The sequence below is a fragment of the Trachurus japonicus genome, chromosome 20 (genome assembly GCF_045865225.1).
Source record: "Trachurus japonicus isolate A0001 chromosome 20, Traja_1.0".
In the NCBI taxonomy this organism is placed as follows: domain Eukaryota; kingdom Metazoa; phylum Chordata; class Actinopteri; order Carangiformes; family Carangidae; genus Trachurus; species Trachurus japonicus.
The window spans coordinates 12,552,601-12,580,154 of NC_140926.1; the positions used below are offsets into that span (position 1 = coordinate 12,552,601).

General features: G+C 42.3%; 1 protein-coding gene across 1 annotated transcript; it reads right to left on the minus strand.

The window, feature by feature from the left end:
- Nucleotides 1–10,993: 10,993 nt before the first annotated feature.
- Nucleotides 10,994–25,706, minus strand: LOC146966522 (cysteine-rich secretory protein LCCL domain-containing 1-like). Its single transcript, XM_085763042.1, has 14 exons — nucleotides 25,362–25,706; nucleotides 18,935–19,053; nucleotides 17,384–17,516; nucleotides 17,155–17,270; nucleotides 16,871–16,971; nucleotides 16,591–16,782; nucleotides 15,800–15,860; nucleotides 15,645–15,711; nucleotides 15,377–15,507; nucleotides 15,195–15,238; nucleotides 15,004–15,076; nucleotides 14,826–14,901; nucleotides 14,576–14,709; nucleotides 10,994–11,471 (listed from the first exon to the last, which is right to left on the minus strand). Exons 1-14 carry the CDS (start codon nucleotides 25,623–25,625, stop codon nucleotides 11,420–11,422), a joined length of 1,563 nt encoding a protein of 520 aa, XP_085619168.1. The 5' UTR covers nucleotides 25,626–25,706; the 3' UTR covers nucleotides 10,994–11,419.
- Nucleotides 25,707–27,554: the final 1,848 nt, after the last annotated feature.

A 27,554-nucleotide genomic window follows, 5' to 3' on the forward strand; every position in this document is an offset into this window, starting at 1 on the left:
CCCCACAGTGGTCACTAACAGCCACTAATGGCCTTAATGGTTGCTGTTCAGCTGAACTCATGAGCTTGATTTATTTTGTCAACTTTGCAGATTAGAAGAAAAAAAAATCAGTTTTCAGCTATTACTTTATGATAGGAGCAGTTTATGAAGAATTTGGTTGGTCTGTTAGGCTACAGGAGGCTAGGCTGTAGAATAATGGACTATTGAAGACACTACTGGGTGGATATTGATGTATTTGAGGAGAATTAGAGACTTGATCTAGCAGAAAATTAAAAGGAAACCATTTTGATAATAATTGATTAATTGAAAGCCTGCATGGTGGCACAGTGGTTGGCACTATCAAGTCACAGCAAGAAGGTTCTGGATTCAAACCTGCTGGCTGGTTCCCTCGCCCCATGGCTCCAGCCTCAACCTGAAGTGGTATAGATAATGGGTGGGCGATTAATCACTTTATGCAATAATGACAAATATTAACTGTTCCAACATCAAATATGTTAGGAGATGCTGTTTTGTCTGATGTGATAATGTTATTTTGGTTTTGGACGAAAGAACTAAGAATGTAACCTTTGGCTTTGGAAACCATGAAATATATCAAGGGAAAATAATAAGATGAACTGATTGATTTCAATCGTATATTGCAGCCATAGTTATATTATATGTTGTGACACATTGATCGTGACTGTGAATCTCTAGAACGAATTGGCAAAAACTTTATTTTCTAGTCGGGTAGGCTACTATTTTGATGTTTGTTTGTTTTTTGGCATACCCTGCAGAAACCTTGGTTTTACTGTGTTTGGATGCATGTCATTGATCTTTTTGATCACATCAATCATGTAGAAGTGAATTCTCAATGCCAAGATCAAGGTGCTTGCCTTGATCATTAATTACACCCAGTGTTTAATAAGACTACATGTTTTAGTGAATTTTGATGTAACTTTTGAAATGTGAAGCAACCATTTAAATCCAGGCCTCTTGTTTCCCCCCCCAACAATATGTTCAAAGAAAATATGCAAATATAACAGAGCTTGGTATTTAGACTAATTTGCAGCCCACTTTGTACCTTGCCTTTTGGTTATTACCTGTCTGAGTATGAATATAATTTCCATATTTTTAACCAGACAGGCCGCTAATAAGGAAATACAATTTGAGACCGCCAGTGTGTGAGCACCATGTTTTGTCATTATTAGGTGTCTGTGAATTGATGTTGTTTGATTTGCTGCATAATAAAACAAGATAGTCCAGTGGCCAATTAAAGGATCAAATAAACTGTAAGTGAAACAGACTGTACAAAGCTCTCAGCCACCGCCTGCAGCTTGTATATTGTAGACACAATGCTGCAGATTGGCAATCAAAAAGCTCTAGAAATAACAGGCACAGAAACTAATTTTGATCCCTGCCAAAGCTATAATCCTGATCGGGATGGAGCGACAAGTGTGGCTCGGGTTGTGTAACCGCACTCATTGAAATCCTTGGTATTAGACAGCAGATGGCTCAGGTATATTGATACGAGGAGCTGCTATTACTTTTGTTGATTAAAATGTGGAGAAGAGAGATTGCTTATGTAACAGAGTTATGCAAACAGCTATATGATTTAGTGGAGATCAGAGTCCTCCAGAGTACCCTCTTCACCGATTCCTTTATTTTACACTCTATAGATTAATGTTGCAGCATCAGAGAACAGATTTCCTTTAATAAATGAGTACGTGAACGTTGCAGCATACCCTGTCTTTTGTAGCTCTGCACATACATCCTATTGCTCACACTAATTTATTTATTTGTCGAGCCGCATCGAGAAAAAAAAAAAAAACTCTTCAGAGACAGAGGTTGGCCTTTGTTCAGTGTGGCAGAGATGGCTGCCACTTTGAGAAGAGCTTTTCACTCAAGTGTCAGCTTTTGAGTCTTTTGAGGTAAAACTCGACGTCTCTGTTTTACCGTCGTGTTCGTCACATTCACAAGGGCATACACACACACAGACACACACCAGCAAGCTGCCACCCCCCACCCCCCCTCAACAAACAGCTTGACTTTGATAGTCTTCATATCTCCCTGGAAGTGTCCTCAAATTCCTGACTTGTCAAAGTTGTTTTGTCTTCATAATCCTCTTTGTACAACATGGCCCTGTTCCATTCCCACTGCCTTGTCATCCTCTCTCGAAGAAAACAATGCTGACAGCAACAATGCCTTTTCATTGCACTAAATATTGTGCTCTGGTGACTGTCATTATTACCAAGAACTGTCCTACTTTCGGGGGAAGTAATTGCCTGCTGTGATACAAGACCAACAACCGGCCCGGTCTCGGCTGGTCTCAGGTAGAGAGGCTGCATGCTCAGCGTGCAGGATGCCACGCCAGCCAACATATGGCCCTGACATACTTGAACGGCTGGCAACAGGGTCAGATGTGTTGAGAGTTGCTCAAGAGCAGGGAGACCCTCATCAAGGTCAGGAGCAAAAAGCAAGCCAGAAACTGCTGAGCTGTGGGGAAACGGCTCTAGTCCAGTGTAACTGTTTACCAGGCACTGACCTCATAATCGTCAACATCTTTCACGGTCGCATACTCACATCCAAGTCCCCTCATGTCTGCGATGATTAATAATCGGAAGACTGAGCTGCTCACAGAGAAACTATGCCATCCGTTACAGGCACTAACCAACTACCCAAAAAAAACTGTTTATTCAGTTACAGCCAAGGGAGAGAAAAAAAAGCAAACTTTAAATTGTTTTGATGGTCTGGTGAAATATTAAAATTGCCTTTGCATTAGATGCTCAGCTTGTCTCAGTGCTATTTGGCAAACATTCGCAAGCACAAACAGCTAAATAATTAACACATTCTAAAAAGATAAGCGGGGTGAATGAGTGTAGGGAGGAGAGAAATGCCGCTCCGTGCTTAGTTGTTTGCCAGGTAAGCATTTTTTTACATGAGGCGGAGGAGAGAAAATAGAGATCTCACAGGCAGAGTTATGGTAATGCTCTGCTGCAGGTTCTTGCACTCATGCTTCTTCTTTTTTTTCTTTTTCTTTTTTTTTTACAGCAACCCGTATCAGCCTGATATGTTAATAGGCACAATGGGATTTGGGTTTGATTAAATGTCAATGCCTGGAGGAAACAAGAGAGCATGGACAGGGAAGGAGAGAAAGAGAGAGAGAGAGAGAGAAAAAAAAGCTAATTTCTCAGAATAAGAGATGTGGGCTGATTTGGGCTCAGTGGGTCCTTGGCCATGCAAGGAGGACATTGGTTAGTCACACATTTCAGGACAGTTAAGGTTGTGTGTAGTCCCAGAGGAACGGGCCATGACATGTTTGTGATTTACTCCATAACAGTGAGAAGCAGAAGTGGTTGGAGGGCTTCTCTGTCCTTCTGCAGAAGGTGAGTCATGAGAGTGGGCGATGTGAGAGGGTCCTTTACTTCACTCACAGACGAGTATATGAGTGGAGTGTATAAGCCTATTATAAGGGGCCCATGCATTACCAAATTAACCAAATAATTTTTATCCGAAGAGGATAAGATTTAATTTTCAGCTGTGTGTCTGCTTGGGAAAATTAATTTACAAGGCGATCTGGGAGATGCACCTTTTCATGGTTGTCCGTTTGAAATTCCAGCCATCTGAAACGAGGCAGCATTTACATGCAGAGAAGATTTAAAATTGCAAATCAGTGCATGAGTCAGACAATGAACTTTAGGTAAACTATGCAGGTAAACAAATTATCATTATACGAACTGGAGGAGGATGAAGAGTAAGGAAAGTGATTGAGGGGGAAGATGAGGACAGATGAGGGTGAAGCAGAGGAGAGAATGCAAAAAAAAAAAAAGAAGAGGATAAGAGACAGAGGCAGCAACGTGGACACGATGAATAGAGAAGGCATGGATCACTATCAGAGACAGGCTATACCTCCTGCTGTTTTGACCCAGTCTTTGTGTCCTAAATTGGGGTCCGCCTTGTGTCACAGTATGACAGAACCCTTGGGTGGATCTCTGGAGACTTAGCCGTTCTGCTGCTGTGGCATTTCTTTTAGAAAATGACCGGAGGGGAGGCTGAATCCACAGTTCATCACACTCAGCTCCTCGTGGAAGATATAGAGGAGCAAAACAGTTGCCTCACTATACACACCCACAAGAGCGATGAGAGGCCTGTTTTGGCTTTTTCTGTTTTTTTTTTCATGCAACATAGATAGCTAATTTGGAAACCAGAGGGTGGATTCATCAAACTATCTAAGTGAGGGAGTGGCCGGTCTTGGATCACTGACCAAGTCCTTCATGCGACCATCTCATTCATTTTAATCGCCATTCATACTCACAGACACTTGATAAATTGGCGCCCGTGTTGCTGAGATTCATTCATATATTCAGGTCTTTTGGAGGTGTTGTTCTGATGAGTCTTCTATTCTTCAATTTCACACCATTTAAACGTTATTATTGTTGTCAACACTTTAACTTGACATAATAAGACCGACATAATGACCTCGCTTTATTTTGGATTTGTAAATTTCCTCTTTATCTCGCTCCGTCCAGACTAAGGTCAACTACAGAGCTCCACATACTTAAACTAAAGCGGGATTAATGCTAAAGGCAACCTCAGCATGACAGAAGCTGGAGTCCAGAGGGTGTGAACCAGGGTCTTTAAGGTCACAGGACACTCTCCCCCCTCCCTCACTCTGCCTCTCTGCAGCTCCTGATCCTCCATCTCTCTATAAACACTGTGTAATTATACATTCATCAGCGCATGTGGTGCTGTGGCTCTTTAACTCATCACAGCCTCTTGGCCAAAAAAGAAGAAAAAAAAAAGTGGGGGCAACAGACAAGCGTGACTAATATGTATGCCCTGTAGAGGGCAATATTGTCTGCAGCGTTAGGAGGAGTACTTTGAAGGGGCTGTTTAAATGTCTTCATGTTTCAACTGTATGATAATGAGATGCTTGTTCGAACACTCCATAAGGTGATGAATGAGGCCATATAAGCCATGTATCAGGCTGTTTATGTTGCTGCATAAAATGGAGATATTGTGTAGTTTGTTGTTGTGAAGTCCTGAAATACTGAGGAGGGGGATCTTTATCATGGTGCATCTCATTTAATACGACACTGCATCAAACGGTCAGGTGCAGATTCATGAATTTCTTTGCAAAGTGTATCTGCCGTGAGCCTCTGCTCTGTGTGAGAACGGTTTAAGTGTGATCCCAGTACCTGAGGGTCATATTTGGCTAAAATGGCACCTTGAGAGCTGCAGGTTATTGGCTTCCTTATTTAATCTGACTGATTTAATATAAAACAGGTGATGCTTGTGCTCTCCTCAATGGTCATGGCTTGTGGGCCCTTCGTCGGGATTGGCAGAAGCACATGACTCCAGTGCTCACCGTCCAGGTCGGGACAAAGCTACTATTTTACCTCCCGGGCCCACTTCACAACGGCTCATGTGTGAGCATGGAAAAAGAGTGGAAATCAAACCTCCTCTGTAAATACACGAAAGGTCAGAGATGACGTCAGAGTCCGGGGACAGCCTCCTCCGTGATTTTGTGGCCCATCATCGGCGCCTGATTCGTTGCACCTCTTTATATTTTGCACCCTGTGCACCCTGACCATGATCCCAATATAAATGCACTCACACACACTTCTGTCACAGAGGTGTGTTTGGTGTATCGCCCGCTGCTCTGCCGCGCTGCACCACGTGTTGCACACAACTACAGAAGGAATCATTCTCGCTGACTTTGACAAAAACTTAAAAATAAAGTTATTTTGGGATTCCTTTTGAGGTAGTGTACCATGAGCTGTAGTTTTTCATGAGTTCTTTAATTTTTCATGCTGTGCTCTTCTTCCACTACCCCTGGGCCCTCTAGGCCTTGGCCCAAGACTCTCCCACTTCCTCTTTCTTGTATTATGACTGACTGCAAAGGAGTGTGTGTGCCTGGCTGCCATGCATGGCCTTATTGTTTGTCCGTGACCCTCAGCAGTGCTGTATGTAGCTTTTCAGACTGTTCCTTGTTGTCTTGCCAGGCATCTCTTCTCTGTTCCAGTTCTTTCCCAACAGTTATTTTCCTTTCCTTTGCAAACAAGTGTTTGTTGGACATGTAGGCCGTCTGATTGTCCCTCAGATATAGGAAAACTCTGCATGCCACATTCTTGAGAACACTTTTGTTATTATTGTTATCATTAGTGCGAGCCTAGCTGATCCACATCGGGAGGACACATAGGAAATCTAAGCAGCTGACTTATAGAAACGTCCGTCTGTAAAAGTAAGTCTCCTGTAAAACAACTGGAGACAACTGGAAGGCTTCAAACTCCTCCAAAGGAAATATCTGAATTTGTTTCTTTAAATGCCCAGATTTGATTCAGACTTGTCATTATTTATTCTGAGGGGCAGATCTAACAGCAGAGCAGTCTGGGAGGCAGCCAGCCCCTCCTGGAGAGGTACCGTAAGCACAACTTTCCCTATTCCGCAGTGCTTGTTTTAGGAAAGGCTTTTACATGTGGCTCACATCTGCATCCAGAGCATAAAACTGCTTCACTGACACCTATTTATACACGAGCAAATGTCAGCGTTAGCGTCTTTTGTGTGCAAATTGTTGACAATAAATCGAGTGATATTTCCTCAGTAATGAGGCGTTCTGTCATGACTGAAGTAAGATGAATGCACGTACGACAATGTGTGCATACAAAGATGCCTGTGTGCAAGACGGAGGCAGACAATGAGAGACAACATAACATGTAAATATGCAGATGTACACGTTTAGCATAATCTGTAAGGAGTGGCTGTGCCAGATGTTCTTAATTGGGTTTACTCACATGAACTAAATCATCGCGCACGTGTCTTAGGTTTCTGTCAAACAAGGGAACCTTCTCTCCTGGAAAATCTCCTTTATTTGCGTTGGACTGAAAAACAGAGAGACTGTTTGATCCCCCTGCCTCCTGTAATTAACCTGCTACAACACACTTGGCCAAGGCCTGAGTTCCTGACATTGTGTAGCTGCTGAGAATCCAACACACCAAAAGGCGCTATTTCTGACCTCGGATTCAATATGCGCCACTTATGCTCACATTACAAATGACACCAGAATAGCCCATGAAGAGAACCATTGTTCTGACAGTATTAGGTCACACTGCTCACACCTCCGTAGAGTAGTCCAATCACGAATCCATGATGATTTTTTTTTCCCTTAAGGAGACCTGGATTGTAACAGTGGACACACATTTGAAGATGATCTGTTTTTCAGTGGGGTCATCTTGTCTCATGGTGGAGTAATTATCTCACATGAGCTCAGGCAAGTCAAAAACCATTAAATACATATCAGCACTAACACTCCTTTGACCCATTTAAAGTATCTGCTCTACTGGTAAAATTCACTTGAAAATGCAATTTGAATCTGTTGCTTAAAGATTCTCAATTTTGCTCCTGTAGTTGGGTGGTTCAGTCGCACGAGAGCCCGTTGGAAATGAATGGTTATTATAAATCAAATGTCTAAGATTTGTCTGAGTTTGTTTTAAAAGCACAGAGGCCTAAAATAACTAAATAATTATATGAGTCACCTTGCCACTCAGGAAAAACTTATTTTTTTCTCCACCAAAGTACCCACTCCATCTTTGCAAAAACACATTCACAGTGTGGCTATGTACATGTAATATTTTTGGATCATGAGGGGAAAAAACCCACTCCCTGTCAAATTTTATGTTTTGTTCATCTGCCAAAGTAAAGGTTTGACAAGAAGGAACACAGTCATTACCACTGGCAACCATAACTTTTCACCTCGGTGCTGACGGCTTCCCTGACTGCATCACCGCTATCTGATTCCCATCCAACCATGGTAGGACAGGCGGGCGCAGGCACAGCACATAAACAAACAGGTGAGTAAGTGAAAAAATACAATTAAACCTAAATGTAAGGCAGATGCACACACACAAAATGCAGAAGCACACACAAACTGTGTGCCTTCTCTCTCCCTGTCCCTCTCCTCAGGTATATATGGTTTCTTTGACACAGTCTGCCAGTCTGCTGCCATGCAGCGCCACATTTAGCTCTGCAAGGAGCGCCAGACTGCAGCAGAGCAGGGCACAGTGAGGAGGTTATTAATGGCCTTCCTTATTTTAAACGACAGTGTGAAAACACTGGTGGCAGCATGCAGACCCTGCTAGCTGCAAGCTTGTCTTTCATCCCATCTGTCTTCACTGCACTCTCCTTGGTCCTAATGGGTCTGTGGCTGTCGCTCTGTCAGTTTACGTCTAACTGATGTGTTGGACCGATGCCTTAATTATTTGAAGCCAGCAGCATCCAACAATATAATATCACACAACAATGTTCCAAAAACCGGCCCTATATAACTTTACGTTAACTTGATTCTTGGATTGTTTTCCCAAACTCTAACATTTAAACATGATATTCCAGCCCAATGTCATGCTCTTGAAGGAGTCAGAATCCAAATGTCACACTGTTTTCTCTAGCCTTCAGGTTATCTCTTTGCCCTTTACCTCCCTCCTGCATTTTCTCCTTTTCACTCTCCTCCTCGTCCTCTTGCCTTTCATTCCTCAGAGCCTCTGAACGCCACCTATCACCACACCCTGCTGTGAGTTTTGACACCTGTCTGATGTATGCCTCTCTTTTCTCTCACAGGGCCCGGGTGCACATAGATGGCCTATCAATCACTCTGCAGCCCCTTCTCCTGCACAGCTTCGCCAATCACTTGTAACTGTTTTTAATCTAAACATGATATGTCAGAGCGTCAACAGAGCACGCACACACTATATCTCCTTTATAACACAGTTCATGACCAGTAAGTTAATGTTCATGTATTATGAGGCTCAGCATGAATGCAGCATATACTTTACCCTCACACTTCCTAATGTAAATAGACAACACGGAAAACTAATTTAACAGGATTGTATTTATATTATTTCACATGGTGTCACTGGGCCAGCTCCTGTATATTCAACCCATCAAGATTTAGTGGTACTTGTCTGGGGAATAACAAAGACTGGCAGCCTGAGTCACAACTTATTGCAGCCCTGCAGACATCATAACACTGTCGGACATCGATATGGTGGAACCTATTATGGATTAGTCATTTCACTCCACTGCTGCTCAGAAGCAAATGAGGAGTGACGACTCTGCTCCCTGGTGACGATCCAAAAAAGGAAAGCTGGGACATTTGAAATCAAATGCTTCCGCTCTCCATGGTTTTTAAGGAATAGCTAGCTGGTATGGATGTAAGGGGAAGCAGGGGGTGAGCGTCACATCCTGAGAGAGTTTCACATCAGGGGTGCAAGGCTTCGCCCTCAAATGGTGCAATGAAACCTGGAAGTCTGGGGGATTGGGTTCAGTCTTCATCCAACCCACAAAGCCCACCACTTCAGTGGCTCCCTGCAGCACTTTGATCTCTGGTGTTTTGGCACTGCCTGCATGTTAGAGCAAATGTGAAATGAGTCATTGCTGTTCAAGTTTTAGTTCATTGTTGTCCTTTGAAATATGAAGACATGACGACCTGTATTGACCCACACCAGATGAGCTGTTCAAGGACCACTGTTTAAGATACATTGTGCGTCGCTTTTTCATTTGTGGACTATTAAGAGAAGATTTCCCTGTCAAAGTCCCCAGCGACAAAATATTATTTACGCCTTCATTTTCAAGATTGTGCTAAGAGAAATAATCTGAGGCAGTGTGGCGCGCAAGGCTGGGATAAATCAGTACAAGTAAACATGCTTCTGAGTTATGTTCATGTTGCTTACCAAAAAAAAATCAAGAAAAGAAATAAATATGCGGCACCACCCCCACTGCCACCACAGAATTACTGCAGGAAATCCAATAATAACATTAGTCTGGAAGACACATTTGCTACATACTTGAAGCAAACACTATTTATCGTACCTGGATGATTCATGATTGAAAGGCATCAGATATTGATTAGGGTTATAAATCCTAATGAAAGTATAATCCGTTATATATGGTTAACGTGTGATGCACAATGCCTTGAAACCAGAGGAATATCAAACTGCCAGAAGCAAATGTGTGAGAGAGTTGTGGAGATTGTAGTATTTTATTGCAAAAGGAACTTTTCCTAACAACCTGAGGTAGGAAAATATATATAATGCACAAAGAAACAGAGACAACAATACAATGAATTGCCCATTATAAAGACTGCAGCTTGAAAGAAAGCTGAGAGCTGGTAAAAAATATGAGCAGGTATATCTGTTGATTTACAATCATCACTCCCCCGACATACTGCATGAAATAAAACTGTTGCATAGTATTGTATTCTGTTTATCAGTGTCAAAGGGAGATGAATAGATACGACCTGAAAACAACTTTGGGGTAGCTGCATCCAGCAATGCATGGTGAATTCAGGTACATCAGCTTTTGTTTTGTAAAGAGAATGACAACTCTGAGGGATGAGTGTACTTCCCGACCTGCAGGGAGTTTTAACTAAACCACATTATCTGCAAAAAAAAACAATAAAAAAACAAAACAAAACCCATCACACTGGTAATTACAATAACAATACAAAAAAAAGAACATATAGCAGCATACTTTATAAATCATATCGATGTAAAGCATAATCATATAAAAATATATGTATAACAATCTGTTTTCCAATCATTAAAAAAGTACAAAACATGACAAGACACCTCTCCTGAGCACCAGTAAAAATGTGCCAGACAACAACAATGATAGGTAACACTTTATTTTAAGGGGTCCTTGTTCCTGTGTATCTACCTAATTAATTACAGTGTAATTACCTATGTAACCGTATGTAATAACATGTACTTACATTGTAAATACATAGTGTATTTTGGTGTACTTACAGGTCCTTGTTACACTTGTAATAAGAAATGCCAAAGTGGCCTCTCTCTTTGCACAAGCATTTCTTATTACAAGTGTAACAAGGACCTGTAAGTACACCAAAATACACTATGTATTTACAATGTAAGTACATGTTATTACATACGGTTACATAGGTAATTACACTGTAATTAATTAGGTAGATACACAGGAACAAGGACCCTTTAAAATAAAGTGTTACCCAATGATATTCATCCTTAAGTGCCATTATAATGTTATATCATAGGACTTCTATAATCAGTATTCATACAGAGCTATTTGTTAAAAAGGCAATGGCACAAAGACACAATGTGTGTAGTATTATTAACAGATATGTACAACAAATTATTACTGTAGCAATCCATTCAGAGATATTTACAGTTTATAAAATTCCCCACGAAGGATGACAAAATTAAAACTCCATGCGAGGGAGAGCTAACAGGTTCTTATTGTGTATGCGTCAAGTTTTTGTTGCTGGGTTTACGCTGTCATGGAGACGACCCCTAACCCCTGGAGTGTAGCAAAGCCAGAAACATTTCACTCATTGAGTTTGACAACAGGGCTTGATTACCGCCTATTCAACAGCACAAGTGCACTTTCTGTTTGGCGAAGCCGCCCTCTGGGGCACTCAAATCACAGCGAACACCCGGAACGCCTTCCCTCCAGGAGGGTTTTGAAGGCTGCAGGGGAGAGAGAAACAAGAGGAGAGAGTCAACCTGGGTGCGGCATGTGTCAGATACAGAACATGTCCCAGCCTTTTGCGGAGAGACGTAGATGACAGACACACACAAACAGATAGACTTCGGGGTTTTTACGGAGAACCGTCCGCGTCAGTGTGTTGTCTGACACTCCGCTGACAGATTGGACACAAACAGATAGAGGCTGACGCTCCCTGAGAAAACAGATAAACCGACCATTTTTACACAAACACGGGGGGGACTTCACGTGTTAATCCAACAAAAGACAGACATGTTGTGGAGTTAAAGCAGACAGATAAATGATGGGCAGATAATAACAGACGCTAGGCATCTCACCAGAGTGACAAAGATAAATGTGGTGGAGAGAGACAGGGGAGGAGAGGAGAGGAGGAGAAGAAAGAGGGAAAGCCAGGAGACAGAGTGTGTGTGTGTGTGTCTCCCCTCTACACAGGTCATGTTGACAATAGTTCATTCTGAAAACCACAGAACAATTCAAAGTTGGTCCAATTTAATATCTGTAAAGGAACACACTCTATAGTATGTGGGTCACTTTTAGCTTTGCACAGAGGCTGGTACAGACCTAATGCTGTTCTAAACTGGTACAGCATGGATTCAGCACGTGCTCTCACTTTATTAGAAACAGCAGAGTCTTATCAACAAATTCAAACTGACCAAAAAAAATTAATTAATAACAACACATTTCTCTTTATTAATTCATATCCTAATTTAAGAAGTAGGAGATAGATACACACTCTTCTTGATGCAGAAGAGCTATATGACTACTGGTTACACACTGTGCATAGATTTGAATTGGGTGAGTACTTCATTGCACGGGTTAAGCTTCTTAACATTCCAACAGCCACTTTACAAACCAATTACGTCTCTTGTTTCCTACTCTGTGTTACTGTAGCACATGGGACCAAATAAAGTTGCCCACTCTCACCCCTCCCATTTGGAGTAGATGTGAAAGAACAGTGGGGTGATATAAACAAAGATATGTCTCTATGCCGACAACGCAGCACTCTATTTGCAAACCTGTTATTTTATACTGAATTGCTTGATCCTATGTTGTTGTTTTTTCCACATAATGCACACAACTGCACACTGCCGACATGGTCACTATGGCCTCAGTGATTGTATGAGTGCAAGGGTGGAACCACACTGTGACAATGCAATATTAAAAACATCCTGTAACTACAGAATCATCAATGTTTTCACTATTTTCAATCCTTTATTCTGATGATAAATTTTTCTAAAAAAGTGTAAGAGTTTGGTTGGATAAGTCACGTAAGGTAACTTCAATATCAATAGCCTGTGAAGAGAAATGTCTAGGACTCATCTCAGATATCTGGGCATCTACGTGGACGCTACCTTGTCCTGGAGTGTACATGTAGACTTTATTTGTTGCAAGGTACAACAACGTATTTATTTTTTGAGAGGATTGAGGTCATTTGGAGCAAACAAACACATCCTGTTATTATTTTTTCAATCTATAGTGCAGAGTGTTATGCAGTACGGAATTAGTGTCTGGTTTAGTTGTTTGTCCAACTTAAAACCAAACTAACCAGACTGCTACATATCTGTTCAAAGATTGTGGGTCAAACTTTGGAGTTACATTTTCAAGCCGCATACACTAAAAGAATGTTGTCTCTTGCAAGTAATATCTCATCTGACCCCTCTCATGTGTTATTTGAGGAATATCAGCTTCTGCCATCAAACAGAAGGTTTAGAGTTCCACAAGCTCGACTGAACAGGCTGAGGAACTCTTTTGTCCCTCAGTCTGGCAAACTGTTAAATCAGAGTTTGGGCTCTAAGTAGACCCTAAGGTTCATGTACAGACTGAGCACTGGGTGTTGCACCAAAGACACATTGTAATGTTGGATTTATGTTGTGAATGGAGATAGGAGGTAGTTTGTGTTTTTCTTTAAATGTGACTTTGGAGGGTAACATTTATGCTTTTTTGTAAATGTATGTTTTTGGTATTTTGTTATTATTTGTGTGAAACCTTGGACGTCATGGGACGCAAGACAAATTTCAGAGTGATCTGACAATAAAGTGTAATCTTATCTTATCTTATCTTATATATCAAAAATGAAGTTTCTGTCCTGGAGAATATACAGTATGCCGCATCACATTTTGACAGTTAACTAAACGTCCATCTAAATGTAACTCGACAAAATTATAGACTATAGGACTAGTGTTTGTGCAAAATATGTTTCTGTTCAATATAACCTGATTTTCACTGTTGCTTTGTTTGGAAAGACTGCATTTGACTTAAAATATGTGTCTTCACAAAAACAATGGGTCTGACACAGAATCTATTCTCTCTTTGTTACCTCATCTGGTTTGAATTCATCGACCATATCAGTGGGACTATGCGAAAGCTGTCTAAAATTTAATACGATATTGATCCCTTATGAGATTCTGTATTCTCAGTGCATGTGGTTTGGCCTCTTCTTTTTTGTCTTTATCTGAGTCACTATATTAAGCTTTAGACCTTTGTCCAACTGATGCCCCCGTTTGGCTTTCTACCAAAATAACAAACACCTCTCACAACAACACGGAGATGCACTCGTCTTCTCCACTCTAATTGCCAAGCAATTAATTATCTTAAACGAGAAGCATGCTAATCACCCTCCCATGTGCACTGCATAGGAGATGTAATGAACTGCCTGCATCTTAAAAAGATTAGGTCCACGAGGGAGGGCAGAGTGGATAGATTTCTCTCTACCTGAGAGCCATTGATTTCTCATTCCTCCTCTGTGGGCCCCAACAAATTAACCCCTTCACTCTTCTCCCAATATCTGAGAAGAAATGCTGACATAGGACTAGTAATCTCCTTAAACAATTAATCCTATAGTGTACCACACACCCACTGATGTTGACTGTGAAGTTGTTTTGCCATATTGAATTTACCCCACATAAGGTTTATCAGTATCTTCAGCTGTGCTATTAAGTGGCATGGTGGGTTTAAATGTCAATTACACAAAAGAATTACAATTAAGATTAATTCAGTATGTGCTACTTGACAGCCTGACACACACCAAACAATGACTGCAGATTAGGCAGTGTGAGTCATCACATACCTCTCTGAGACAATGCCATTTTGGTATGAGGCAGTGTAGTGTCTTCGTTTGTCCACTGGCATCACATCGATGTATCCACCCACATCGTTCCTGATGACTCCAGAGTGGACTGCTGCCCGGCATGTACTGGACTTCTACAAAGGAAAGGTAACATGGGAAGTGTTGTTTCATTTATGTCCATAAATTCATTTAAATAAATAAAAACCATGAAGAAATTTACTTTCAACTTCAAAAAGAAAGAAAGACTTACATCAGAGTATATTCCTGTGCCAATCACTCTGGATATGTGTGGATTCTCCTCTACACAGTTTTTGGGGCAGTATAGCCTACAAAGAAAACAATTACACATTAGTAATGACTGGCTTTAACATAAACGTGGGAACCTTGTAGAAGAGAGTGACTTGCAGCCAGACACTGCAGTTTCTTACCTTGGACAGTGTTTTGTGGGCCTTTGGTATGGACACAGCTGTGCAACTGTGGTCTCACATGTGATGGCTTTGACTGTAGGAAAGAAATAGTCAGTGCCAACAAACACAGCTGCAGTATGGCTTTTAATGAGCGATTTCATGTGAAATGTAACATATATGTAATTACAGTGTCACATTATTGTCAGACTGACCTGCGACTCTGGAAACTGTGAAGGAATTAGCACTTTGATACTTTCTGTCAAGAGAAAACACACAACACTGACGTGAAATGACATTATTTTCACTTAGTATCGTTATATTTGACCGATCCTGCTGTCAAATACTGTCAGTTTGAGTTATATGTATAAATTTAATAATGCTATTATTGCCTCACCCTAAAGACTGGACCCCATTTTTGTTGGATTTGATGAAAAAGTCCTTTCTGCCTTGTCTGGTTACATCCATCCATCCTCCATCATTGTCTATGACACCAGCATGTAGACCAGCTCTGCACACACTGGATTGCTGCAAAGGAGAACATTTATGATTTTTGACATTTGATGTCTTACCCAAAGACACTTTTGACAAGAACACAACTGACAGCTCCTAATTGGTGTAATACTGAACCCACCCAAATCTGACAACACAACGTGTGTACTCACCATTTCATAGTATACTGTCCCAACTACTTTTCCTGTAGCATCTAAGCAGCCAGCAGGACACTCATATCTGTAGATTTATACAAAGAAATAAGGTGAAATGTGCTGTGTACGCCATTTTATGTTGATGATTTTATTACAGTTCATCTTAATTGTACCTATTGCAGGGCGTTCCTTTGCACTGATCTCGAAGCTTAGTGTCACAGGTCACAAGCTGAGCTGAAACACACAAATAAAAGGTTTTTCGAGCCCTCATAACAGGAAGCAACACGCATAAACGGGCTGCACCGATGCAGATGAATAACATCTAAAAAGCCTGAGATGAGTGAGGCTCAGCGAGGACTTTTGTTGTGATGCTTCAAGAACCAAAGAGAAGAATTCCTGCCGCAAGGTTCAGGGTGGTCAGCAATACTCGAGGAAGTGTCTCAGCTTTCAAGTGCAGGCCCCTTGCACTGCGGAGAGGAAGCCATTTAAAAACCACAGCGAGCCCCTCTCACCCCTCAACCCCTCTCAGCCAAGCCAAAAGCAAACACACACTCAGGGGATCATGCTAAAATAGACCTCCCCTCCCTTCTCCAAAGAGTGACTTGCAATATTAAGTACACTTCAGAAACTGTCAAGGTTGATCAGGGAGATGACAGTTAAAGAGTACAGAAAATCAAGGCAATTTAAGATAAATTGCAAGAAAAATATTTCCGGTCAAAGCCTATTTTTTTGCCCTTGTTATCCATTATTGCTTGTTCAACACTGAGCAGGCAGTTATTCACAATTCTTTTGGTTTTAACCCAATTTTGAAAGCAGTTTTGCCATTTTTTTTTCTTCTTTTTTTACACTATATATTGTCCTATAATTTTTACCACTCTGCACCTCCCATCCCTAAAACCAGATCCTGCACCCCCCATTTTGAGATGTAACTGGATCCAGAATAAACAGCTGAATGGCAGCTTACACATCTGCTGTGTGTTGACCACTTCATTCTTCTGCAGGTCCTCCGTGGGGGGCTTGGTGGGAGCTGGGGCAGGGAGACTTGGAGGCTCTGGTTTGGAGGGCCGGGACCAGGGCTTCTGCGGCGTACGGGGGGCCTCCTGCTCAATGAAGTTGTTTTCTTCCGTTTCCTCTTGTGTAGGATAGGAACTGTCATCTTAAAGTGAAGTCACAAATAGGTACAATGAGTAAAAATGTCCGCAGGCTTTCTTACTCTGTCCTTCTCTACTTTTACTCATATATACCTTTGTAGCAGAGGTTGTCCTTGCAGCCACCTCCATAGCTGGGGGGGCAGGCAGAGCAAGGGGTGCCATGTTTGTAAGGAGAATGCCCCCACCAGTTTCCCCTGTTCAGGTCGCATGACAATGAAGGCTTATTAAACAGAGCAGAAAACTGATATTGCATAATGTTTTGCAAACTAAAATGATACCACTGCATCAAAATGACACAAGGACAACTTGTTCTTTTGTAGCATGTATCTACACTAAGTCATGTATCTATGAAAGTACAACAAAACAAATGTGCTTACTTCGGTGAGTAGTTGCAGACGAGATAGACAGCTTTAGCCCAAATCTGTCCCCACACATTCATGTTGTAACACATGTTGATGGCGCAGCCAATGCGACTGCTGGTGGCCCAGACCAGCTATGAAATACAACCAGACAGACAATGAAATACAAATTACATGTCTGCTTGTACATCCGTAAGTCACCTGAGTCTTTCGAATATACAAAATGATATGATCCTTTGGTCGTTACCTGTGTGTAATGAGTACAAACTGGGCCAGAGCATCTGAAGGGGCAGTATGGATTACACTCCTGAGGGTAAGAGAAGGTGTAGTCTTTCACTTCATCATACCAGGCCTGCACATGGAATGTGGGTGGACGATACCTGGAGAGATGAGTAACAAAAGATAACAATGTTCAAAGCAAAATCTCTACGTCTTACTGTACTGTACATCTCTGATGGTGTGGGAGTCGGCAATATGCATCAAAGCTCTTTTCTGCTTACTGAAGGTCCTCTAACAACAACCCATATGCATACATGAAATCTGGATGCTATCTGACCTTTGTGCGTGGGCTTACATTTAAATTACTGCAAAACTACCTACACAACAAATGAACGTTCACATAAATCCTTTCCAAAGCCACAAAGTTTATAAAAATATTTTTCCTAGCAAAGTCCTAGGTTCAAAATCTGCTTTGTTTGATACAGAATATGTATAAGAAAGTAATTGCAAAGCCATGAAAACACATCAGAGGCTGCTGTTCAGCTGGCAGTCAAGCGTGTGTGCTCTTTAAAGAAAGTGCAACAAGGACTGACACTGATTTGGCACCAGGTGTTGCTGGTTAATCTAATTAGAATCAAGTGGACGTCTCATCTGTGGAGTGATATGATTAAATGTGGAACAAGAGTCTCTTGTGTGAAGCAGCGCTGTCTTCAGATGCCCGGTGGGGAGGCTGACTGAGCAAATGAACACATGAAAACATGTAACAGTGTCTGTAAAGTGTGTCATTCTACTCGAGATGTAACCGGGCTCAACCAGGTCATGAGAGACTTAGCTATACAGACTTAGCTATATAAAGTGTGTGTGAATTTGTTGGTGTTTTGGCGTATTGAAATGCTACTACAAAATGTAAGAAGTGTCTTTACAGCATAAAAGCTAAAACATAACCTGCTGTTGTCAGGCTAGCTTGCAGTTGTGCTAAACTAAAACTCACCTGTTAGCAATGGCTACATTTTATTAGCATTTTAATACACAAATAGAATTGCACAAAAATGGCAAACTGTGGTTTTATGTGATATTATAAATATATTTATTTCATTAATTTAATTCTAAACCCATATATGTCCTAGGTTGGCCTAGGTTGGGAAAGCCCAATTTTGGGCTTGCCCAGAGAATGCCCAAGGCCGCCATATGGGTTTGCCCATGCGGGGCCTGCAGAAGTCTTGCCCTTTTGGGGCCCCATGAGGGTTTGCTGTGGGGAAGCTCCACTTTCACACTGGTAATGGGGCCCACAGTAGCTACAAATAGCTAATATTTTTCATAATTTTAAACTATTTAAAATAACTAATGAGGAATAGCTAACTATGTGACTTATTGTATTTCTGGCGATTCTAGTTATCTTATATTCAGTTGCGATGACTGTGCTGTATGTGGTTTGTTTGAAGCAAATGTCTGTTGAGTCACACACAAGTGCTGGTTTTAAACACCGAACATAACCTTTTTGTTTACCCTTTAGCTTTTATTAGATAAAACGTGTTATAGGCTACTGTCTGTGGTCTATACATTTTAAGCTATTGTTTACCGTCCCCAGTGTGCTCCCAGGTTCTGTCCAATCTGTGGCAGTAAACCAGCAGGACCATGCTCCCACAAACAGGTCTCAGCCCACTCCTCTGCTGTTCGCTCCAACTCTCTGTCCCACACCTGCAAAGAAGACAAGACAGCAAACCAAAATGAGGTGGTTATTGGATTATAGGTGAAGAGTGGAGGAAACAAACTGAAATAAACAGTGCAATCCAATGCCGCTTAGATTGCTATTTGGCCATAAGATACAGGAATGTCTATGGATAACTGGAGATCCTCACCCCTGCATGGGGTTCAGCTCTCAATGTGATGTGAGGTGCTGTCTTATCCATGGAGTTAAGCCTAGGAGCTGCTGTGGCTAAGTAACTCCACTGATTTATAAACTAAATGCAAAACTGTAGTATACTGACCTCTTGCTGCTGCTGCAATATAAAGAGCTTTCTGACTTTCTTACTTCTCTGGATGGGTTTTTTCCCCCCGTAAGATTGGGTGTTATTCAAAAAATGCAAAAGCTGTTTTTCCTTAAGTAATACCTTCCATATGTCTCTAGTGAGATGTCTGGGTGCAAGCTTTTGTTTCACTTTACCTCTCTCTAAATTGCCCTCTCAGTCAAGTTTGGCTCTGGTTGGATACTAAGGGATCATATTCCCATTCTGGGGTTTTCTGGGAATGCAATGAGTGTCCTTCCTCTCTGCTGACCTAAATTCTACCATAAAAAATGTTAGAATAACACCAGCTGTAATTCTTCTGAAGGACACTGTATGTTCTTTTAATTGCACACCTTCACTTTCAGCTTTGGAGCGGGATTTCTAATGCACCAGGTTTCTACGAGAGACTTAATTAGTTTGCATGTGTGTGTATAAATGTGTGCGCACATGCACTGGTATACCAATGCAGGTGTCAGAAGTTTCCACATTTCACACATCGGGCCTGGAAGCAATACCTTAGCCTCTCTGAACTCTCATCCAATAACAGACACTAAAATAACTCCTTCACTATGACCACCACCTCCTCTGTCGTCCATCACCCACTTTCAGTCCCAGCAGCAACAACTTCTGTTCTCTGCATTACACCAGAAACACGCAGCCACCTAACAACAGGATGTCTGGCAGTGCTGAAAATTAACTCTTGCCTCTAAGCAGGTTCTTTCACTCTGGTTTTGTTCAAATCAACAACACCCACAATACTGACTGACTCTCATACAGTGCGTTATGTCAGATTTCAGGACAAAGCCTTGAAGACCTGTTACGTAACCCAGCACACAGAACAGATAAACAGCTGGAGGTGTGGAGTATAATTTTCACTCATCTCGACACCTGCTGAGAGGGAGTGTATCTGCGGTGTCGCCACCTCATCTGTGGCTGCCTGTGGTCTGTCTTGCACAATATTGATAAATGATGACTGACAGGGCCGGGGCTAAAAGAGGAATCAGAATTTGTTTACCTGAAACTGTATCTCTGCTCAGAAATTACCTCTGTTGGCATTGAGTTGCAAATCAGTGTCAGTATGTCAGCATTGTAGCTACCGCTCCCTTTTTTCGCTCCTACAAAAAGCTAATGATGCTGAAACAGAAACAGCAAAAGAAAAAAAAAAAAACATTTAAGCCTGGTCATCATCAGTAGTAGTAGCAGAGAGAACCATGATTTCTGTCCACATAATCTTCCTCTTCGATTTTCTCGACAAGCGACCTCCTTGCCCTATAAAATAATCAATGTTTACACTGATAAGCAGAGTGGAACACATTATATTGAGCTGGGGCAACAGCCAAACGATCTGCTAACCACAGCACATAGGACATTCTGTACTGGAGCGGGGTCAACGTAATAATGCTTTTGACCATTAATGAACGGTTATAGGTCTGAAAACATTTATCTAAACCACAACTACAGTTAGTTTCCAGAGGAAAATCACAGAGATTCTGGCTATACGACGTCTCTGCTGAGGAATGTTACTGATTATGCGTTCTATCGCAGAGACATGATTTGTGATGCCCATGGAGTATGTCTTAAATTATGAAAATGCAAACAGTCTACGCTTCCAGTGGAGGAATTCACTCCAACGTCTTCCAACCTGCAGAGAGAGCGGGGCTCAGAGAAGTGTCGACCGCGTTACATATGTTTCAGCTGTTGAATCTGGTACAGAGTTCAGCCGGCTTGTCAAGCTGCTGTTTGTACAGTTAGCCTAGCAGGGGAGGCCTCACAACCAAGACACCCCCGCCTCCCACCCACCCACCCAAACCGCACTTCTGCTGGGGCCTGTAAAGAAAAACACCTCCCTTGCTAAAGTCTTTCAGCACCATGCACGCTGCATTGTTTATTTCGCTTAACACCTCATTTGTGGCCAGTTTTTCTTTTTTTTTCTCCCCCCCTCTTCTGTCTTGGTCATCTGGTCGCATTCCGAAGGGTATGGAGGGGTACTTCCTTTGCAAGTTTGGGTTTCCTGTTCATAATCAATGGTGCATGCAGAGAAGTACTGAAAAGAAGGAGAAAGATATGGGAATTGGAGAAAGTGAAGCTGAGAGAAAAAAAAAGTCTGACAGAGCAGAGGAGAATAGGCAAAAGAATGGTGTGAGGATGAAGACAAGGAGTTAAAGGGGTGATTTAATACAAAGCTGAAAGGTAAGGAAACTAATAAAGAATAATAGGCCTACTGTATATGACAATAAAACATATGTATGTGCTTTCCCTGCCCAAACTACCATAGAGTATAATGCAAAGTGCTGCCTATGTTTGCTGTGCCATTTTCTGTGCAGTGCATTCCAGCCCACATCAACTCACATCAAAGAACAGCCCAGCCAGTTATTGTAGACTGAACGTGAACAGGAAGCTGTCTCACTTAGTGGCACCATAAGTGAGTCAGACAAGTAAATGGTTGGGTTAGCCTGCTATTTTGGTTTGGTCTGATATTTGGCTTTATTTTATCTTGGAAATAATAATAATAACAATAAAAAAAGCCCATCAGGTACAAAAATCTACCTCTAAGCTACAGCTCCACAAAAGCTCTCTGTTTTCTACATTTCCTTTTCACATTTCATTAATCAATAATGGTGGCTGGTGCTTGTTGCTGCAATCCAAGACCCTGGTGCTGGACACTAGCAGTGAGAAGCTGAAGAGGAGGAAGTCTTTTCCCCAGTCTTGCTGACACATCCAACTCCAGAATCAGTGCTCCCACAGTGGTTTTTACATAAAGTTGTTGAGTCAGGAGCAGAGAACAAGACTTTGAGGAGCTCCTAAATGCAAAAGACATTCCCATCTGGACAGGATGCAGAGCTAAGATTTTGATTTGATCTATGGCCAAAGGGGCACTCGCCCCCCATTTTAAAAACACTGCAACCAGGAGGTGTTTTCCAGTGAGAGTATGCCAAGGAAAGGCAAAGAAGACATTAGGGAAAGTGTTAAGCCTTAACTTAAGGGATGTACGTAACTTCATGTAGGCATGACGCATCCATGGGATCACTGGAATTTGCTAATTTGAACTACATATGTTTTGCGCCCCTGCAAAGTTTTATGACTATGTCCCCTGAAGTATTTAGGAGAGGTGCTATTGAGGCACATTTACTGTAAGTGAATTTGGCACAGCAGCTATGTTTACATTCTTGGCATTACATTGCATGTTCAGCTGGGGCTTTGCACTCAAACAACTTGTTGCCCTTCCCGGTCTGTAATATTTGTGGGTACAATGTAGCCACTGCACACGGAGCCTGGCGACCGTCCAGTCTGGTGACATTAAGGTGGCATCTCTGCTATTTGGGATAATAATTGTTTGGTATCGCTGGAGCACGAGTCCGTGTGTGAATGGAGCACTCTCAGAGGCTACAGATACCACAGTATCCAGCTGCTGCTTTTTACATCTAGAGAAGTTGATTTATTTTGAGCACCTGTTTCATACAGTATCTCCATGGACACCAGCTGAGTGGAGACCATAAAGTAGACCCAGAACACATTGAAGAGTCTCCATCTTGGCTTGAGGGCACTAGACATCTGTACAAGAAGCTGAACAAAATTGCTGTGACAAAAGATGTTTGGACCTCTGCTTAATCTTTCATCACAGGAGTCTAATGATGACTTTGTAAATGAATGAATTAATTTTGCTGTTTAATTGTCTAAACCAGTTCTTCCAATCAGTGAAACTGCCCAAATACTGTTTAAAATGCCAGTCCACATGCCCATAATTAAACATCTTAGATAATATTAACTGTTAGTTGAAACCTTCATTATGGTCTCATTGAACTTCACATGTTGTGAATCACAACAGTCATATTATCCAGCATGATGAATTACAGTGACAGATATCTGAAGCACAACTCAGAATGATCCTGTGCAGAAAAAAACTGTCAATACAGCTTCATGGTACAACCACAAACATCACCGCCATCAAGTGCAGCCCGGCAAGGCCAAGTTAAACATCAAGGCAGGTGGGGCCCTTTCTCCCAAGATGCCATCTGTTTGTCTTACAGGACTTCAAACACTGACACTTCTGTGTTTATACCTGTGGGTCAACATTTGAGTGAGAGGCAGAACTGCTGCCCCCCCCCCTACCCACCACTACTGAAGCTTTGTGGATCGCTACAGAGTGTGAATGCTTATCCGGGGAATTTTTTCGGGCCTCTGTGTTGGATAATGACAGAATGGGAACGGAGCCATAGGGATAAGAGAGAGGGAGGCAGAGAGAGAGAGAGAGAGGGCAAGAAAAGGAAACAGATGAAGGGGGAGGAAAAAGGGGGATTTGAATTGATGTTATCTCTGAGTCTCTGTGATGATTGCCACAGAGGGTCACTCGGGTTATGGTTTCATACAATGGCAGACAATAACAGAGCTGATGGGCAAATGGCGATGTATCTGCACTAGGATTTGTGTGAGTGTGTGTATATGTGTGTATGTGTGTGTGCATCTGCATGCATGAGTGTGTAGAGAGAGCAGAGTAGCATGTCTATGAAGTCTTCCAGTACAGTGAAGCTGTGAGGTTTCTGAAAGGTGACAGCAGTTCAACAGAGAGAGGGGAAAATCTGAGAAATATGGAGCCCCTTTCAAAATAACGTACTGAAAATTCCCTTTACATTTGACCTGAACAGTCTGGTGCCTGAGAGCTACTGACATCAACAGACCTGCAAATAAGATTTAGGTGCTGTACTGTATGTGAACTAATCTTTGTCTCCTCTCACTGTGCGCCCCTTCAAATTGAATTTTTCTTCTCTTATTTTCCTTATTTTCACGACTTTTATTCAACCTCCTCATCTTCTTTTCAATTATTTTGACACCTGTTTCGCTCTCCTCTTTCTCCCTCTCGCTCATCTGTTTTTCATCACCTCTCCCTTCTATTTGCAAATCTCCTTCATCATCTTCACACCTCGACTTCTCCGTCTTTATTTACCTCCTGTGTTCCTCACTAACTTTCGCTCTCTGTCTCTCACCTCACGTCCTCTTGTTGCACGCCTCTCTCCATATTTCACCCCTGGGTGCCCCTGCAGCTAAAAAAAAAACGGCCAACTGTAACAGGAGACAGTAGAAAGTAGCTGCTCACTGCTGGCTCAGCATTTCTCCACTAGAGTGTGCCTCAACCAGAAGCCTGCCGGGCAGAGCTTCACACACACACAATCATACTCTCACACACATATAAAGGCTCCTCAAGTCCAACCTCTCAATTATACAATTACACAGTCCAGCAATTGTCCCCAGCATGAACTGTTTATTTGCCTTTACCATAGAATAATGCTGCCTTTTGTTCTGCAGCTCTTTAAGTGGAGATGAAAGGATGATAAACCCTCATTATCCTCTGCACACTGTATTGATTTTTTAACCTCCTAAGTGCATTTGGTGGCAATGTTCTGCGGCGGTCAAGCAGCGCCTACACATGTTGTGTATTTGGAAAACTTCCAGATCCGTGGAGCAGTAACTTTTTAGAAGGCGTGGTGTGCCTTGTGTGAGTATGTGTGTGTTTAGTGGTGGTGGTAGTGGGGTGGGTGGGGGGGTGAGACAGCTGGTAAAACAAGCCCCGTTGCTGTGCTCTGATTCTAATTGCACTGTGAAAAGTGATCTGGCGCTGTACACACATGTGATGGCCAAAGGATAAAGTAAAACAAATCTGTTGAGCATGAGTTAAAAAAACCTAGTAGTAATGTGATCATTGGCAAGTTGGTGGAATTCTTCTCTTCTGGCAAAACAACTAAAGTCACATGGGTGTGTGTTTGGGTTCATGTGTGAAGGTGCTTAGATGCTGGCATGCCGCTTGCGAGTGAGCCAAGTGGGACGAGTGCCAGAGTGGTCTGGTGACTGGGTCAGTTCACTGAGCTATATGGCCCACAAGTGTGCAAAAAAAAAAGTGTAAGGGAGTTCAGAAGGGGGTCAGAGCATTTTTAAGATATATAAACATCATGAAGTATTGTACTATTGCAACAACAAACAACATCTCAGCGTTCCCAATCCACCTACCATATACTCCATGTTGGAAGCAGGGGGGTAGACCTGCCCTCTGAGCTTGTTGTGAAGGTCCAGGATGAGCTGAGCGTCGCTGTCAGTGATAGCCCTCTTCCCCCTCTGCTTGGCCTCCCACCAGTCCCCGTCTTCATCCAGATACTTGTCCAGGATCTGCTGCCAGCCGGTGGAGTTGGGAAGCATCATCATGGCGGTGGCCGTGTGGAGGAGCAGGAGCAGCAGGGACACGCCCCTCAGCCAGCGCAGGGATACACGCCTCATCTTTTTTGGAAATGCCTGGTAATGGTGTTGACGGTGATCCTCTCAAATTCAAGTGGGATGGCTTGGTTTAAGTTGCGTGCCAGGGGCTGGCAATGGCGCCGCGAGGGGAGAGAGAGCAAAACAGGATTACTGGACGGACTGGAATTGGTGTTCTGTATCAAATTTGCTGAATAACTTGGGTCAATATTGAACTTGGTGAGGACAGTGCGTTGGCTTGCAGACACTTGGTCTGGTGCAGAGCCACGGGTAAGCTCATGGGGTTCACTGAGGGTAAGCTGGCAGGCTGCAGATGACTAGTTCAAGAGTGGATGAAAGAAATCCCTACCAGTGTTGAACTTCCTTGAATACTTTACAACTTTTTCCCTCCCCTCTTCCCTTAAATCATAAGGCAGCGAGGAAGGGCTGCTAGAGAGAACGCTGCATTTCAAATCACAGCAAGAAGTACAGCTATAATAACAAATGTAGTTCAGTGCTCAGATTCATAATTCATAATGTTGCTAATGTCACCACAATATTGAAGCCTAGGTATGAATAGTTTCAGCTTTTTGGTATGCATGCTGCAATGCTGACAGAGGCTGGTAAAACGAGCCAATACCTAATGGAAAAATGTGAAGAGTAATGCATATTGAAATAGCAATGGAGTGGTGTGATGTAATGTAGACTTTGGAAATAATTTACCTTTAATGAATTGGAATTGAGCCCGCTGTTTCAGATCCTGACAGAGACCTGGCTGTGAGAAAACTTCTGCAGCGAGAGGAAGAAGTAGAAGAGGAAGAAGAAGAAGGGAAGAAGAAGGAGAAGAAAATCCGCCTTCAAAGTTGCAGGGCTCAGGTGGAGCGGTGATGACTGTCGCTTGCTGCTGCCATGTGATATCATTCAAAGCTGTGATGTGGTCGCTTCACTCCCGTTTTTCATCTGTTTGAAAGAGAAACTTGGGTCTTTCTTCTTTCGGGATTCTTGCACCAAAGCTGCTAAAGCATCACTTATCCACATTTTATCCTCAACTTGGCTGCGCTTCGACAGTGCCGCCCCTGGCCACGCCTCTCCTCAGATGGACACGGCCCACTTCACCTCATTCCAACACTTCAGCGCGCGTCCGGGACCGTGCGCGTGTAGTCTATACAGTATAATATAAGCAGGATCCCTCTTTTTTCCTCTCTTGAGCAAGTTAAATCTGAAACTTTCTGGCACAAAAACGGACAAAAAGTTTCTATTCTCCAGCAAAAACACGCAAACCAACAATATTCCTGTACATACATATTGTTTACTTACTTTACAGTACGTTATAGTATGGTACTACATCTTCTATTTAGGTCTATAATGTTCCAAAAATCTTACGTGTTATAATTTGTATTTTCTGTGATATTAACACTACATAAAGGATTATTATTTCATAATATCATAATTTTTGTCATGGTTCTCTATTCAAATAATATAAAAATAGTAGTTTCACTGTTCTTCTTACCTGGGGACTGGCTGTGGTCAACAATAGCTACATGCACATTAACTTAAACCAGATCTGCCTGCTCTGTGGGGCCTTGCAGCAGAAGTGGCCCCATTCTCCTGAGCCTAACTGTTCACAGGTGACTCCTTGGGGGGATTAAAACACAAACCGACTCTCTGTTAATTCCAAACCCTGAACCTGTCGTCACTGTTTCCCCTCCCCGGCTGCAACACAGTGTAAATTCCATAATGGAAACAGGCAAGTTTTGTCTTTTGTCATCTGGTCATTTTCACTGGTAGCTGTGGCACATGTGGAAACAGTAGCTAATCACCCAGGCCGTGGCCCCCTGTACAGACACACTTTCCAGGGGGGGGGGGACACACAATTTTCTTGTATTTTACCTGACAAACATGGCCAAGCCGGCATTGATTTTGCTCTATGTTTCAGTAAATCCCCTTGTTTCCATGACTCCCTGATGTTTTGTT

Excerpts from the sequence above, each read along its gene's own strand:
- LOC146966522 (XM_085763042.1), bottom strand. The coding sequence starts at position 25,625 with ATGAGGCGTGTATCCCTGCGCTGGCTGAGGGGCGTGTCCCTGCTGCTC. Across the intron at positions 14,710-14,825 it reads GCACAGGAATATACTCTGAT|AAGTCCAGTACATGCCGGGC; the intron begins GTAAGTCTTTCT and ends TTTCCTTTGTAG. Across the intron at positions 11,472-14,575 it reads AATGGCATTGTCTCAGAGAG|CCTTCAAAACCCTCCTGGAG; the intron begins GTATGTGATGAC and ends TCTCCCCTGCAG.